Below are 14,902 nucleotides of genomic sequence, written 5' to 3'. Positions count from 1 at the left end.
AAGATAAAAACCCACCAGACCTAACAAATGAAGAGGAAATAGGCAGTCTACCTGAAAAAGAATTCAGAATAATGATAGTAAGGTTGATCCGAAATCTTGGAGATAGAATGGACAATAGAATGGACAAAATGCAAGAATCAGTTAACAAGGACCTAGAAGAACTAAAGATGAAACAAGCAATGATGAACAACACAATAAATGAAATTAAAAGTACTCTAGATGGGATCAATAGCAGAATAACTGAGGCAGAAGAACGGATAAGTGACCTGGAAGATAAAATAGTGGAAATAACCAGTGCAGAGCAGAATAAAGAAAAAAGAATGAAAAGAACTGAGGACAGTCTCAGAGACCTCTGGGACAACATTAAACGCACCAACATTCGAATTATAGGGGTTCCAGAAGAAGAAGAGAAAAAGAAAGGGACTGAGAAAATATTTGAAGAGATTATAGTTGAAAACTTCCCTAATATGGGAAAGGAAATAGTTAATCAAGTCCAGGAAGCACAGAGAGTCCCATACAGGATAAATCCAAGGAGAAATACGCCAAGACACATATTAATCAAACTGTCAAAAATTAAATACAAAGAAACCATATTAAAAGCAGCAAGGGAAAAACAACAAATAACACATAAGGGAATCCCCATAAGGTTAACAGCTGATCTCTCAGCAGAAACCCTACAAGCCAGAAGGGAGTGGCAGGACATACTGAAAGTGATGAAGGAGAAAAACCTGCAACCAAGACTACTCTACCCAGCAAGGATCTCATTCAGATTTGATGGAGAAATTAAAACCTTTACAGACAAGCAAAAGCTGAGAGAGTTCAGCACCACCAAACCAGCTTTACAACAAATGCTAAAGGATCTTCTCTAGGCAAGAAACACAAGAGAAGGAAAAGACCTATAATAACGAACCCAAAACAATTTAGAAAATGGGAATAGGAACATACATATCGATAATTACCTTAAATGTAAATGGACTAAATGCTCCCACCAAAAGACACAGATTAGCTGAATGGATACAAAAACAAGACCCTTATATATGCTGTCTACAAGAGACCCACTTCAGACCTAGAGACACATACAGACTGAAAGTAAGGGGATGGAAAAAGATATTCCATGCAAATGGAAACCAAAAGAAAGCTGGAGTAGCAATTCTCATATCAGACAAAATAGACTTTAAAATAAGGACTATTAAAAGAGACAAAGAAGGACACTACATAATGATCAAGGGATCGATCCAAGAAGAAGATATAACAATTGTAAATATTTATGCACCCAACATAGGAGCACCTCAATACATAAGGCAAATACTAACAGCCATAAAAGGGGAAATCGACAGTAACACATTCATAGTAGGGGACTTAAACACCCCACTTTCACCCATGGACAGATCATCCAAAATGAAAATAAATAAGGAAACACAAGCTTTAAATGATACATTAAACAAGATGGACTTAATTGATATTTATAGGACACTCCATCCAAAAACAACAGAATACACATTTTTCTCAAGTGCCCATGGAACATTCTCCAGGATAGATCATATCTTAGGTCACAAATCAAGCCTTGGTAAATTTAAGAAAATTGAAATTGTATCAAGTATCTTTTCTGACCACAACGCCATGAGACTAGATATCAATTACAGGAAAAGATCTGTAAAAAATACAAACACATGGAGGCTAAACAATACACTACTTAATAATGAAGTGATCACTGAAGAAATCAAAGAGGAAATAAAAAAATACCTAGAAACAAATGACAATGGTGACACAACGACCCAAAACCTGTGGGATGCAGCAAAAGCAGTTCTAAGGGGGAAGTTTATAGCAATACAAGCCCACCTTAAGAAGCAGGAAACATCTCGAATAAACAACCTAACCTTGCACCTCAAGCAATTAGAGAAAGAAGAACAAAAAAACCCCAAAGTTAGCAGGAGGAAAGAAATCATAAAAATCAGATCAGAAATAAATGAAAAAGAAATGAAGGAAACGATAGCAAAGATCAATAAAACTAAAAGCTGGTTCTTTGAAAGGATAAACAAAATTGATAAACCATTAGCTAGACTCATCAAGAAAAAAAGGGAGAAGACTCAAATCAATAGAATTAGAAATGAAAAAGGAGAAGTAACAACTGACACTGCAGAAATACAAGAGATCATGAGAGATTACTACAAGCAACTCTATGCCAATAAAATGGACAACCTGGAAGAAATGGACAAATTCTTAGAAAGGCACAACCTGCCAAGACTGAATCAGGAAGAAATAGAAAATATGAACAGACCAATCACAAGCACTGAAATTGAAACTGTGATTAAAAATCTTCCAACAAGCAAAAGCCCAGGACCAGATGGCTTCACAGGCGAATTCTATCAAACATTTAGAGAAGAGCTATCACCTATCCTTCTCAGACTCTTCCAAAATATAGCAGAGGGAGGAACACTCCCCAACTCATTCTACGAGGCCACCATCACCCTGATACCAAAACCAGACAAGGATGTCACAAAGAAAGAAAACTACAGGCCAATATCACTGATGAACATAGATGCAAAGATCCTCAACAAAATACTAGCAAACAGAATCCAACAGCACATTAAACGGATCATACACCATGATCAAGTGGGGTTTATTCCAGGAATGCAAGGATTCTTCAATATACGCAAATCAATCAACGTGATACACCATATTAACAAATTGAAGGAGAAAAACCATATGATCATCTCAATAGATGCAGAGAAAGCTTTTGACAAAATTCAACACCCATTTATGATAAAAACCCTGCAGAAAGTAGGCATAGAGGGAACTTTCCTCAACATAATAAAGGCCATATATGACAAGCCCACAGCAAACATCATCCTCAATGGTGAAAAACTGAAAGCATTTCCACTAAGATCAGGAACAAGACAAGGTTGCCCACTCTCACCACTCTTATTCAACATAGTTTTGGAAGTTTTAGCCACAGCAATCAGAGAAGAAAAGGAAATAAAAGGAATCCAAATCGGAAAAGAAGAAGTAAAGCTGTCACTGTTTGCAGATGACATGATCCTATACATAGAGAACCCTAAAGATGCTACCAGAAAACTACTAGAGCTAATCAATGAATTTGGTAAAGTGGCAGGATACAAAATTAATGCACAGAAATCTCTGGCATTCCTATATACTAATGATGAAAAATCTGAAAGTGAAATCAAGAAAACACTCCCATTTACTATTGCAACAAAAAGAATAAAATACCTAGGAATAAACCTACCTAAGGAGACAAAAGACCTGTATGCAGAAAATTATAAGACACTGATGAAAGAAATTAAAGATGATACAAATAGATGGAGAGATATACCATGTTCTTGGATTGGAAGAATCAACATTGTGAAAATGACTCTACTACCCAAAGCAATCTACAGATTCAATGCAATCCCTATGAAACTACCACTGGCATTTTTCACAGAACTAGAACAAAAAATTTCACAATTTGTATGGAAACACAAAAGACCCCGAATAGCCAAAGCAATCTTGAGAACGAAAAATGGAGCTGGAGGAATCAGGCTTCCTGACTTCAGACTATACTACAAAGCTACAGTAATCAAGACAGTATGGTACTGGCACAAAAACAGAAAGATAGATCAATGGAACAGGATAGAAAGCCCAGAGATAAACCCACGCACATATGGTCACCTTATCTTTGACAAAGGAGGCAGAAATGTACAGTGGAGAAAGGACAGCCTATTCAATAAGTGGTGCTGGGAAAACTGGACAGCTACATGTAAAAGTATGAGATTAGATCACTCCCTAACACCACACACAAAAATAAGCTCAAAATGGATTAAAGACCTAAATGTAAGGCCAGAAACTATCAAACTCTTAGAGGAAAACATAGGCAGAACACTCTATGACATAAATCACAGCAAGGTCCTTTTTGACCCACCTCCTAGAGAAATGGAAATAAAAACAAAAGTAAACAAATGGGACCTAATGAAACTTAAAAGCTTTTGCACAGCAAAGGAAACCATAAAGAAGACAAAAAGACAACCCTCAGAATGGGAGAAAATATTTGCAAATGAAGCAACTGACAAAGGATTAATCTCCAAAATTTACAAGCAGCTCATGCAGCTTAATAACAAAAAAACAAACAACCCAATCCAAAAATGGGCAGAAGACCTAAATAGACATTTCTCCAAAAAAGATATACAGAGTGCCAACAAACACATGAAAGAATGCTCAACATCACTAATCATTAGAGAAATGCAAATCAAAACGACAATGAGATATCATCTCACACCAGTCAGAATGGCCATCATCAAAAAATCTAGAAACAACAAATGCTGGAGAGGGTGTGGAGAAAAGGGAACCCTCTTACACTGTTGGTGGGAATGTAAATTGATACAGCCACTGTGGAGAACAGTATGGAGGTTCCTTAAAAAGCTACAAATAGAACTACCATATGACCCAGCAATCCCACTACTGGGCATATACCCTGAGAAAACCATAATTCAAAAAGAGTCATGTACCAAAATGTTCATTGCAGCTCTATTTACAATAGCCCAGAGATGGAAACAACCTAAGTGTCCATCATCGGATGAATGGATAAAGAAGATGTGGCACATATATACAATGGAATATTACTCAGCCATAAAAAGAGATGAAATTGAGCTATTTGTAATGAGGTGGATAGACCTAGAGTCTGTCATACAGAGTGAAGTAAGTCAGAAAGAGAGAGACAAATACCGTATGCTAACACATATATATGGAATTTAAGAAAAAAAAAATGTCATGAAAAACCTAGGGGTGAAACAGGAATAAAGACACAGACTTACTAGAGAATGGACTTGAGGCTATGGGGAGGGGGAAGGGTAAACGGTGACAAAGCGATAAAGAGGCATGGACATATATACACTACTAAACGTAAGGTAGATAGCTAGTGGGAAGCAGCCGCATAGCACAGGGAGATCAGCTCGGTGCTTTGTGACCGCCTGGAGGGGTGGGATACGGAGGGTGGGAGGGAGGGAGACGCAAGCGGAAAGAGATATGGGAACATATGTGTATATATAACTGATTCATTTTGTTGTGAAGCTGAAACTAACATACCATTGTAAAGCAATTATACTCCAATAAAGATGTTTAAAAAAATAAAATAAAATAAAATAAAATACAGTGTGTGTGTGTGTGTGTGTGTGTGTGTGTGTGTGTGTGTGAAAAAAGAAAGATATTTATTTTTTTGTCTTGACTTGCACTGGCTAAAGCTCCAGTATAATTTTGAATAATTGTGGTGATATGGTTTTTCTTTTCTTTCTGATCTCAATGGAAAGTTTTTATCATTCACTATTAAGTATAATATTTCCTGTCTATTTGGAGGGAGAGGTGACCATTTGACTCCTCTCTTTTTATTCTGTAAATTTACGTATTATGTGATTGAACTTTTTGGATGTTAAAGCACTCTTACTGTAATGATGCTTGACAGTTGACAGCTTCTAATCCCCACCCCTCTTCCTTCCCCATCTGATTAGAAAGCCTGGGTGATCCCCGCCCCATTCATGACTAGTGGGAACTTCAGACCATGTGCGGGAATCCTTGGCCTGGCCCAACCCCTAACCACCGTAATAAATCCACTCCAGTCTCTTTCAAGCCATATGTGGACCAGCGTGGGAGGCCTGCCCTACTCTTTCCAGAGAGCTCTGTTATGTGAATAATATCATTTTCATACCATCTTGGTGTGTGTGTGTGGAGTCATCAGTCTCAATAGTGGAACCACATTTTGAGTGAGGGTGTTCACAATAATTGGTTTTGTGAGCAGGATGTCTGGATGATGACTGCTACCACAGGGACCTTTCTTTTCTTGCTTTAGCTTTCAGCATGGCAATATGCACTTTGAGCCGCTGCTTTCTGGCTAGTGAGCTCTTTGAGTTGTATTGCTGCCTGCTGTCAAGCTTGCACTTGAGCTGTGCTGCTTTGTGCCACATTTATTGAGTTCTACCAAGGCCTCTGTTACAGACTTAACTGATCTATGTCAGAAGTTTCAATCATTGTCATTTGGAGACAGTTATGGGATTGGAGCCCTCCTTAAAGTGTCATGTGTTTTGGCGCAGACTTATCTGTGTGTCTCGTATTGAATTGTGTTTCTTGATTCCTCCATAAGTAATGACCAACGCCAAGATCAAGGGAATGACTGTTACCCTGTGAAGATTGGTGTGTGTCTTAAGCAGGTGTTGGCTCCCATTCTATGAAGTTCTCAGGGGAAAGACTACAACCTGTGCAATCTATGGTCCTATCCGGTGATCACTCATTGAGAGGAAAAGCAGTCATTCTGTAGCATACTGAGGTCACACTCTTAAAGGCAGATAGTGTATGAGAACCCTACAAAATGCTTTTCTGCTGCTGCTGCCTATGCCTCTGTTGCCAAAAAGAGATCCTCTTCTTCAGGGTTATAGGGGAAGACACATAGGGCACCCTTGTGGCACAACTAAGGAGTTAATTCAACTATTTCTGTGGGGGAGGCCTTAAACCCTGATGATACTGATTTGAGGCCTTCTGGAGGAAGAAATTTATACATACGAGCAGAGTAGCAAGAATTCCTCTCTCATAAGTAATTCTAGTAATCCTAGAAAAGAGAGGGGGCATGGGAGAGGGAGGGAGGGAGGAAGGAAAGGAGGGAGGGAGGAAGGGAGGAAAGAAGGGAGGGAGGGAGGGAGGAAGGAAGGAAGGAAGGAAGGAAGGAAAGAAGGGAGGAAGGAAGAAGAAATAGAGAGAGAGAACCAGAGTGAGGCAGCAAGAAAAGAAAGAAACCTGGAAACAGGGGGAGGAAACAAAAGAAACTTAAACACAATTCGATGCAATTGAAAATCCAAAATTTACTGAAAGAATTTATACATAAAAAAATATAAAGGGGTGTGGATTGGCTTTGCACCTCTACTGCATAGGTTCTGAATTAACTTTAATGTCTGCTGAAATACACCAATTGGCAAATCTTCATGGCCTTAATCCATACTGGAGCTCATATTATACTGGGGATCTCACTAAATTTAAACAAGGTACCCCCTGTAATCTTGAGGGAGTTACTGAACACAAAAGAGAAAACAAACAAGTATGCCTTACCTTAATTAGCAGAACTACTGACTTGCCTAAATTTCACATGAGCATACTATTCATTGCCCCGCGCCCCCCCCCCCCCCCCCGCCAGTATATCTCACAGTGGTCATGGACACTGATCCAGTGAGTAACAAAACTAAAATTAAATTAAATCCTTGACACTAACAAATTGGCTTGTCACAATGGGACTCCATGGACCTTCCTCCAGTTAAAATTGTTAATATGTCCCAATGTAAATGAAAACAGGGCCTTCAAAGGTCAAACCCATTAAAGGGAATATATTTAGAGAAGGGGTAATTATGCCCACTGTTTCTCCATTCAACAACTCAATTTGGCCTACTTTTAAACTTGGAAAGAATAAAGGTGCCTGGCAGTGGATTACCACAACCCTAATGCCATGGTCACTCCCGTTAAGGCTCACTATCCAATATGATTGAAATCGCTGACTCTGTTCAATCAGCAACTGGTAAATATTTTGCTCTTGTGGATTTGGCTAATAATGTTCTGTTCAGTAGCCATTGCAACAGCCTCTCCATCACAGTTTGCTTTCACCTCGGAAGGGGCACAATCCACCTCTACCCAGACGCTGGTGAGGTACCTCAACAGCCCTGCCATCACACACAGTCTTTGCAGGAAAGATCTTAAATGCATCTGACTTTCCCCAGGAGCATAGGTATGATATTGCATTGATAAGTCCCTCTTCAAAAAGATTCATTAAACATACCCATTCAGGACCAACAAAGACTCACAAAGAAGTTCAGAAAAAGAGGATGGGCCATTGTCCAACACATAGTGCAAGTTCCGGTCACCTCCATTAAATTCTTGAAATTATTCGCTAATCCGAGGGCTACTTCATCCCTGACTCTGTTAAGAAACTATAAGCTATTGACACTCTCAGCACCCACATTATTAGAACAGGCCCAATATCTTTTAGGCCTTTGTGGGGTTTCGAGGCAACATATTCCTATTTACAAATTTGACTTAAGCGCGTTATGTCATTACTTGCAAGTTGGCCCACCTTCACTGGGGCCCCCCTCCAACAAACAGCTCTATAATCTGTCCAAACTGGGAAACAAAGAACCCTACCCTTCATGCCCTCTAGAGACTCCTTCATTCTAGAGGATTTAGCATCCACCTCTCATGCCTCCTGGAGTCTCTAGACCACCCACGAGGACTACTTTCCCTCCAAGGCCATTCTGTCTCCCTGTGAATCATCAAAGGAACAAATCACACCTGGACAGATGGACCCGCAGGGGTTCTCTAGGTTGGCTGTAGATCTTGAAAAAACAATTCTTCCCAACAGCTTATATTATAAAAGCATTTTATTGAACACACTCTGGAGATAGGCCAGATGGGATTGGGGTAGGGACTCTGTTTTGATGGTTTTGATACTGGAAAACATTGGATTCTTCTGTCACCCAGGACCAGGCTGTAGAGATCCAAAGGCTAACTGCAAGCAGAGCATAGAATCAGGACACAGAAGGCTAGAGACTGGAGGTTGGGCTTTTCATGAACCAAAGAATGTGGGTCTGCGATAGACTTCGTCGACTAGACTCCAGAAAAAGAGAAAACTTGGCTGGGACCACCACCTAGAAGAGGCTGTTGCCATGGCTGGCTTCTGCACTTGGGAGATAGTGACCTGCTGCAGGCTCTTAGCTCTTGAAGCTCTTCCGGGAGGAGGAGGTGGTGGAGACAAACTTGACATTGGAGCTGCTGCCCCCGCCACTGCCAAAGCCCAGGCTTCGGCCACTGCCCGCACTGAAGCTGGAGCCCCCCGCACCGAGCCCACTGCCTAGGCCGGCGCCCCCGCTGCTGCTGGAGTAGAAGCCGCTGCTGCCTCCGCCAAGGCCGCCGCCAAGACCACCGCCAAGGCCGCTGCCAAAGCTGCCGCCACCGCCGTAGGCAGAGGAGACGGTGTTCGTGACAAAAGCTGTGGAGAAAGGAGGGAGAACCTGGTGAGACCAGTCGGCCAGATTAGAGCCTAGGCATCTAACTTATTTGATCCTGCTGGTGTCGGCACTGTACTTGGCCCCTTTTACAGAGTAGCAGATGAGCTAAGTCATTTAGTGAAGATCCCTAACAGAAAGCTGGTGAACACAGTAGGCAAGGGACAGTGCTAAGCCATCAGGGGATGGGGGTCAGGGCAAGGCAGGGGAACAGGGTCCAAGACAGGTGAGATACAGGGCCTGCTCTTTAGGAGATAAGAAATGAGCCCCGTTGCTTCCTGTCTCAAACTGTGTTCTTTCTCCTCCACCACCTGCTTCTCACTAAGTGTATTAAATAACCATTTTGGGGATGGGAGTGTCTGGCATCTAGAAATAGCAGGATTCTGAGTTGGCGTCAAGTACCCCATATTGTCATCATTGTTAATGTCTGTTCAAAGTTACTTACAGATGTTGACTGGTCCAATTCCTTCACTCAGTCTAAAAGGGGAAAAATTGAAATAAGAGTTAAAAACTCCCCCCAAAGACAGCATTAGTCTGCATGGATAACTCCCATAGTCATGTTTAGAACTTGTTTTCTGAGCAAGGAGACCGCATGCCAGAAAAACTGCTTAAATTAGAGAAAGAGACAGTTCTCTGGAGGGACTTCCCAAGGAAGAGGTCTTGATCTAGAAACAGGTTATCAAAGGAAGCTTATAATTCACACTGTCCTCTACCCATTATATGGAAAACGTGAGGAAGAGGCTGTGGGAACTGTGAATATGTAGGAAGCAGTTTTTGCTTTGTAGGAGCTTACATTCTGTGAGAAGACTTGGCCCGGACAGAAATACTTCAGACAGGACGTAGGTGGTGGGCAGTGTCAGAAGATTGAAGAAAACCCAAGTAGTTTGAGAATCCAAAGGCAGGTGAATTTAACTCAGATGGAGTAATCATGAAAGGCTTCCTGAAGGAAGAAGCACTTGAAGAATGGGGAAGACATTTGCTGGGTTGCTTGGTTGTTTGAAGGAGAGGCAGCATTCAAGAATACTGGTGGTGGGAATAGGGTCAAAAAGTGAGTTGAGGTCACATTGTGTAGGTCAGCTGTATGCCCAGGTGTCAGATTGGATTGGATTGGATCACTGATTACTGATTGATAAGCATCACGCACAAGATAGTGGCCACCTGTGTGTGTGTTTGACACCCTGCAGTGAAGAAGCAGCTCCATTTTAACAAATGTAAGGCCATCGTGTGCTCGTGATGTCGGCCGTGTCACGCACCTGCACTCCTCGCCCTCCAGCAGCTTCCTGTAGGTGGCGATCTCCACGTCCAGGGCCAGCTTGGTGTTCATGAGCTCCTGGTAGTCCTTCAGTAGCCGTGCCATGTCCTGCTTGGCCTTCTGCAGGGCGTCCTCCAGCCCGGACAGCTTGTTCCTGGCGTCCTTGAGGGCCAGCTCCCCACGCTGCTCTGCATCGGCGACGGCGTTCTGCAGGTTGGAACACTAGAGAGGAAGGAAGGAAGAGTAGGGACACTTTAGAGGCTGAGCTGGGCCTCAAGTGTCTCTTTCTGAGAGACCAGAGAGAAACCAGCACATTTGTCCTGGTCTCATGGTGGATGGTGGAATATTGAAATGCTGGTACTTGCTCCAGCTCTGTGTGTGTATGTGTGTGTATACTTAGAAAACATAAAATAAGACAAAATAGGTCTCCCTTTCAAAGCTCAGGCTCCTTCTCTGCCTTCTTTCCCTACCTGCTTCTTGACGTTGTCAATATCGGATCTCATCCTCTGGATCATCCTGTTCATCTCGGAGATCTCTTGCTTGGTGTTGCGGAGATCGTCGCCATGCCGGCCCGCAGTCAGCTGCAGCTCCTCGTACTGATGCCACCAGAAAAGAGGAAAGAGTCCATTTATATGAGGATGGAAACACTTTCCCAGGTTCACAGGTGGGAGCTACCAAGAGGTGGCAAGTGGTGTAGTTACTGGGTGCCCGGGGCTGGTCTTCAATAATTTGCTTTTGCCTTTGCTTTTCTAGAGACACTGGTGTGAAACTCAGTGAGATTCTCTTTAATGTTCTTGAATTTTTGTGGCAAATGCATGCATGACTGTTCCCATAACTCCTCCCAGTAGGCCTCAGCCAATCTCAGGAGCCACATCCTTAGCATTTGGTCATGGCCTGGAATCCTAGACACGTGTCCGTCCCTCGCTTAGGACACACTTGCACATTCGCCACAGCACCCACCTTGGTCTGGTACCAGGACTCGGCTTCTGTGCGGCTGCGGTTGGCAATCTCCTCGTACTGGGCCTTGACCTCGGCGATGATGCTGTCCAGGTCCAGGCAGCGGTTGTTGTCCATGGACAGGACCACAGACGTGTCTGAGATGTGCGTCTGTATCTGGGACAGCTCCTGCAGGGAGATTTCAAGTTAGTCATGTGAGTCCATGTTATTTAATAACAGGTCCATTCTAATCTTCTACTCATTGTACTATGTCGACTTGAGAAAAATAAGAATAACCACCTACGTAAAAAACTTAGGTCAGTTAATAAATAATCCAAATCACTACTAAATCTATTTTTGTTTAATTTAACAACTCTGAACATCAAGAAACCCCTACCGTGTAACCTCTCAGACTTGAATCTTCTTAGGTCATAACTTATTTTAAACAAAATTGAGTTATTTGTAGTGAGGTGGATGGACTTAGAGACTGTCATACAGAGTGGAGTAAGTCAGAAAGAAAGACAAATACCGTATGCTAACACATATGTACGGAATCTAAAAAAAATGGTTCTGAAGAACATAGGGGCAGGACAGGAATAAAGATGCAGACGTAGAGAATGGCCTTGAGGACACGGGGAGGGGGAAGGGGAAGATGGGATGAAGTGAGAGAGTGGCATGGACATATATACACTACCAAATGTAAAATAGACAACTAGTGGGAAGCAGCCGCATAGCACAGGGAGATCAGCTCAGTGCTTTGTGACCACCTAGAGGGGTGGGATAGGGAGGGTGGGAGGGAGACCACAAGAGGGAGGGGATATGGGGATATATGTATACGTATAGCTGATTTACTTTGTTATACAGCAGCAACTAACTCAACAATGTAAAGCAATTATACCCCAATAAAGATGTTAAAAAAGAAAGAAAGAACGGGTCATACCCAACGGTATACCTGGGGCTCTAATAACTCATTCTAAATCTCACTCTGCAAAATGATTATGAAGAGTTCTTTTGCTTTAAATTTGACTTAAAAAAAAGAATTGGCTTTACTAAGTAATGTGAATAGTACTAAAGGAGTAGGAAAGACAAAAATGTGCCCATAGCTTACAAACCACTGAAAGTCACTTAACCCTGGAGACCCTAATCCCTGTGACCATCTCTCTGGGTCCCAAATAGGGGGCATTTCTTACTGCCTCAAAGAACATCTTCAAGAAGTTGATCTCGTCCATCAGTGCCTCGACCTTGGCCTCTAGTTCCACCTTGTTCATGTAGGCGGCATCCACATCCTAGAGAAACAGGGATAGTTGGCACTGCACCCCATTTCCGCCCTGACTTAAATGAACAATACCTTAAGTGAGCATAACCACAGGCAACAGTTTCTCTGCTACCCACATACCTTCTTCAGCATCACAAACTCATTCTCGGCGGTGGTACGCTTGTTGATTTCATCTTCATACCTGGTGATAAAAAGGATGAGAAGTGCTTATCAGAGGATGAGGGCTGGGGTCTGTACTGCATAAAGTCAACTGTGAGCCTGCTTTCCCGCCAAAAGGGGCTTCTCACATCATATAGGCAGAGAGAGAGGGACAGTGGGAGCATGAGTCTTTGGGCAAGGTCCTTACCCATTAGGGTACTGTTTTCTCTATAATTGCCTAGCAGATAACTATTCTTTTATTGCTATAATTCAGTTGCTTCAAGAACATTCCTGTAGAAAAGCTATGCTGTTTCTCTACAACTCCACATCTAGTCAATTTCTCTGATGCTTTTTTTTTTTCAGCTTTCATAGCCTTTGAAAAAAACCAAAATATTAGCAACCCAGCTGCTGGTTCATAAGGACTAAAGAAATACTTTGAGCCACCAAACTAGGTTACGTCATCAGTTCCTGCTTTGGGGGGAATCCATCAAAAAGCCAATGCTGTGTACTTGGAGTGTATTGGGGAGAAAAGCCCCATAAAGTAAGGATTACATGACTGCTTTTTCCACTAGGTGGTACCAAGGGTGCTGAGTTTGTTACTCTGGCTGGAGGCTAAGTGCCTTGCAGAGAGACTGAGCTTGCAGCTAGAACTTTCTAAACACCGACCTGGATTTTTTCCAGTACTTTAGGTGTCCATGGAAGGTATATGTTTTCACCCCTTGGGAAAGGCATAAGCGGTAGTCTGGTTATAAAGTACATCTGGTGCCAAGACCCGCCCTTGTCTCCATTCCACCCCAACTCACTTGTTCTTGAAGTCTTCCACCAAGTCCTGCATGTTTCTCAGCTCTGAGTCCAGGCGGCCTCTCTCCCCCAGGATACCATCCAGCTGTCTCCTGAGATTGTTGGTGTACTGCTCGAACAAAGGCTCCAGGTTCTGCCTCACGGTCTTGGTGCCCTGCTCCTGCAGCAGAGCCCACTTGGTTTCCAGGACCTTGTTCTGCTGCTCCAGGAACCGCACCTGGAGGGGACGGAGTTCGAAGATGGACAAACTTGGATTTCATGTTTCAGTGATCAATTTCCCAGTTTTCCTCCCATCTCATTCTGTCCCCCTAAACCTTCCCATGATGGGCAGTGCTTGTACCTGGGCCCCAGAGGGCAGGTCCAGAGTGAAGCATCTAAACTCACTCTTCTAGGGGAGACAGGACACTTCTCCAGGACACAGATAGCACTGGGCACGGCTGGGCAGAGAGTGGCCTGGTGTAGGGGTGACTGCAGAAGCACTCGGGCTGCTGCCCAATGAATTCATCCACCTTTCTGTGCAATCAGCCCTGTTACCTGGAGCACAGACTATATCTCTGCCCAACAGTAAGCAAGGATCCCTTGTGTGTTTATCTCTGAAGGGGAAGAATTAAGACCTTCTCTTCCAAGCTGCCAGTCTAATTAAGAAAGCAGGCCACAAATCCAGGACACAGAAACAAAGAGAAAAACATAACTGCAAACTGTGAAGATATTTGCACAAAGTCAGGAAATTGCCCCTCTTTCCACTTTCTTTGGCACTTATTCCACACTCATAGCGGTTTTTCACAAAAAATCATGGCTCACCTTGTCGATGAAGGAGGCGAACCTGTTGTTGAGGGTCTTGATCTGCTCCCGCTCCTCGGTCCTGACCCGCTGGATGTTGGGGTCGATTTGCAGGTTGAGGGGAGTCAGGAGACTCTGGTTGATGGTGACCTCTTGGATGCCTCCAGGGGGGCAGACGGAGAAGCCAGAGCCCCCATATCCCCCACCAAAGCCAGCTCCACCACTGAGCCCAAAGCCACCACCAGCTCCACCGCCAAAACCAAATCCACCCCCAGCTCCACCTCCAAAGCCATAGCCGCCTCCGGCACCGGTGGCACAACCTCGGTTCCTGAAGCCACCGCCGCTACTGCTGATGGAGATCCTCTTGGAGCCCCCCAGGTTGTAGAGGCTCCGGCTGCCATAGCCGCCCGTGCCGTAAGCACCCCCAAGGCTGACCCTGCCAAAGCCGCCACCTCCACCCCCACCCCCGGACCGGGACACGGAGGTGAAACTGGTGCGGGAGACAGACGGGGTGATGGCAGAGGCGGTGCTGAAGCTACGGTTGCCCCCGCTCCGGAAGGACACACTCGACTGGCGAGACATGATGGCTTGTTCCTAGTGGAGCAAGAGTAGTGGGCACTAGCGGTCTGGAGGTGCTGCAGAGAAAGAACAGAGCAGGAGAGCACGCAGAAGGTGGCTCTGTTAGCCAGGAGCGGCAAG

General features: G+C 43.6%; 1 protein-coding gene across 1 annotated transcript; it reads right to left on the bottom strand.

Moving 5' to 3' along the window:
* Positions 1-8,378: 8,378 nt before the first annotated feature.
* On the bottom strand, positions 8,379-14,891 carry LOC101327549 (keratin, type II cytoskeletal 5). The gene is made up of 9 exons (XM_033866649.2): positions 14,225-14,891; positions 13,426-13,640; positions 12,605-12,665; positions 12,399-12,494; positions 11,233-11,397; positions 10,743-10,868; positions 10,274-10,494; positions 9,466-9,497; positions 8,379-9,004 (listed from the first exon to the last, which is right to left on the bottom strand). The coding sequence occupies exons 1-9, from the start codon at positions 14,783-14,785 to the stop codon at positions 8,727-8,729; spliced, it is 1,755 nt and encodes a 584-aa protein (XP_033722540.1). The 5' UTR covers positions 14,786-14,891; the 3' UTR covers positions 8,379-8,726.
* Positions 14,892-14,902: the final 11 nt, after the last annotated feature.

The sequence above is a fragment of the Tursiops truncatus genome, chromosome 11 (genome assembly GCF_011762595.2).
Source record: "Tursiops truncatus isolate mTurTru1 chromosome 11, mTurTru1.mat.Y, whole genome shotgun sequence".
In the NCBI taxonomy this organism is placed as follows: domain Eukaryota; kingdom Metazoa; phylum Chordata; class Mammalia; order Artiodactyla; family Delphinidae; genus Tursiops; species Tursiops truncatus.
This window is presented reverse-complemented; position numbering and strand designations above follow the sequence as displayed.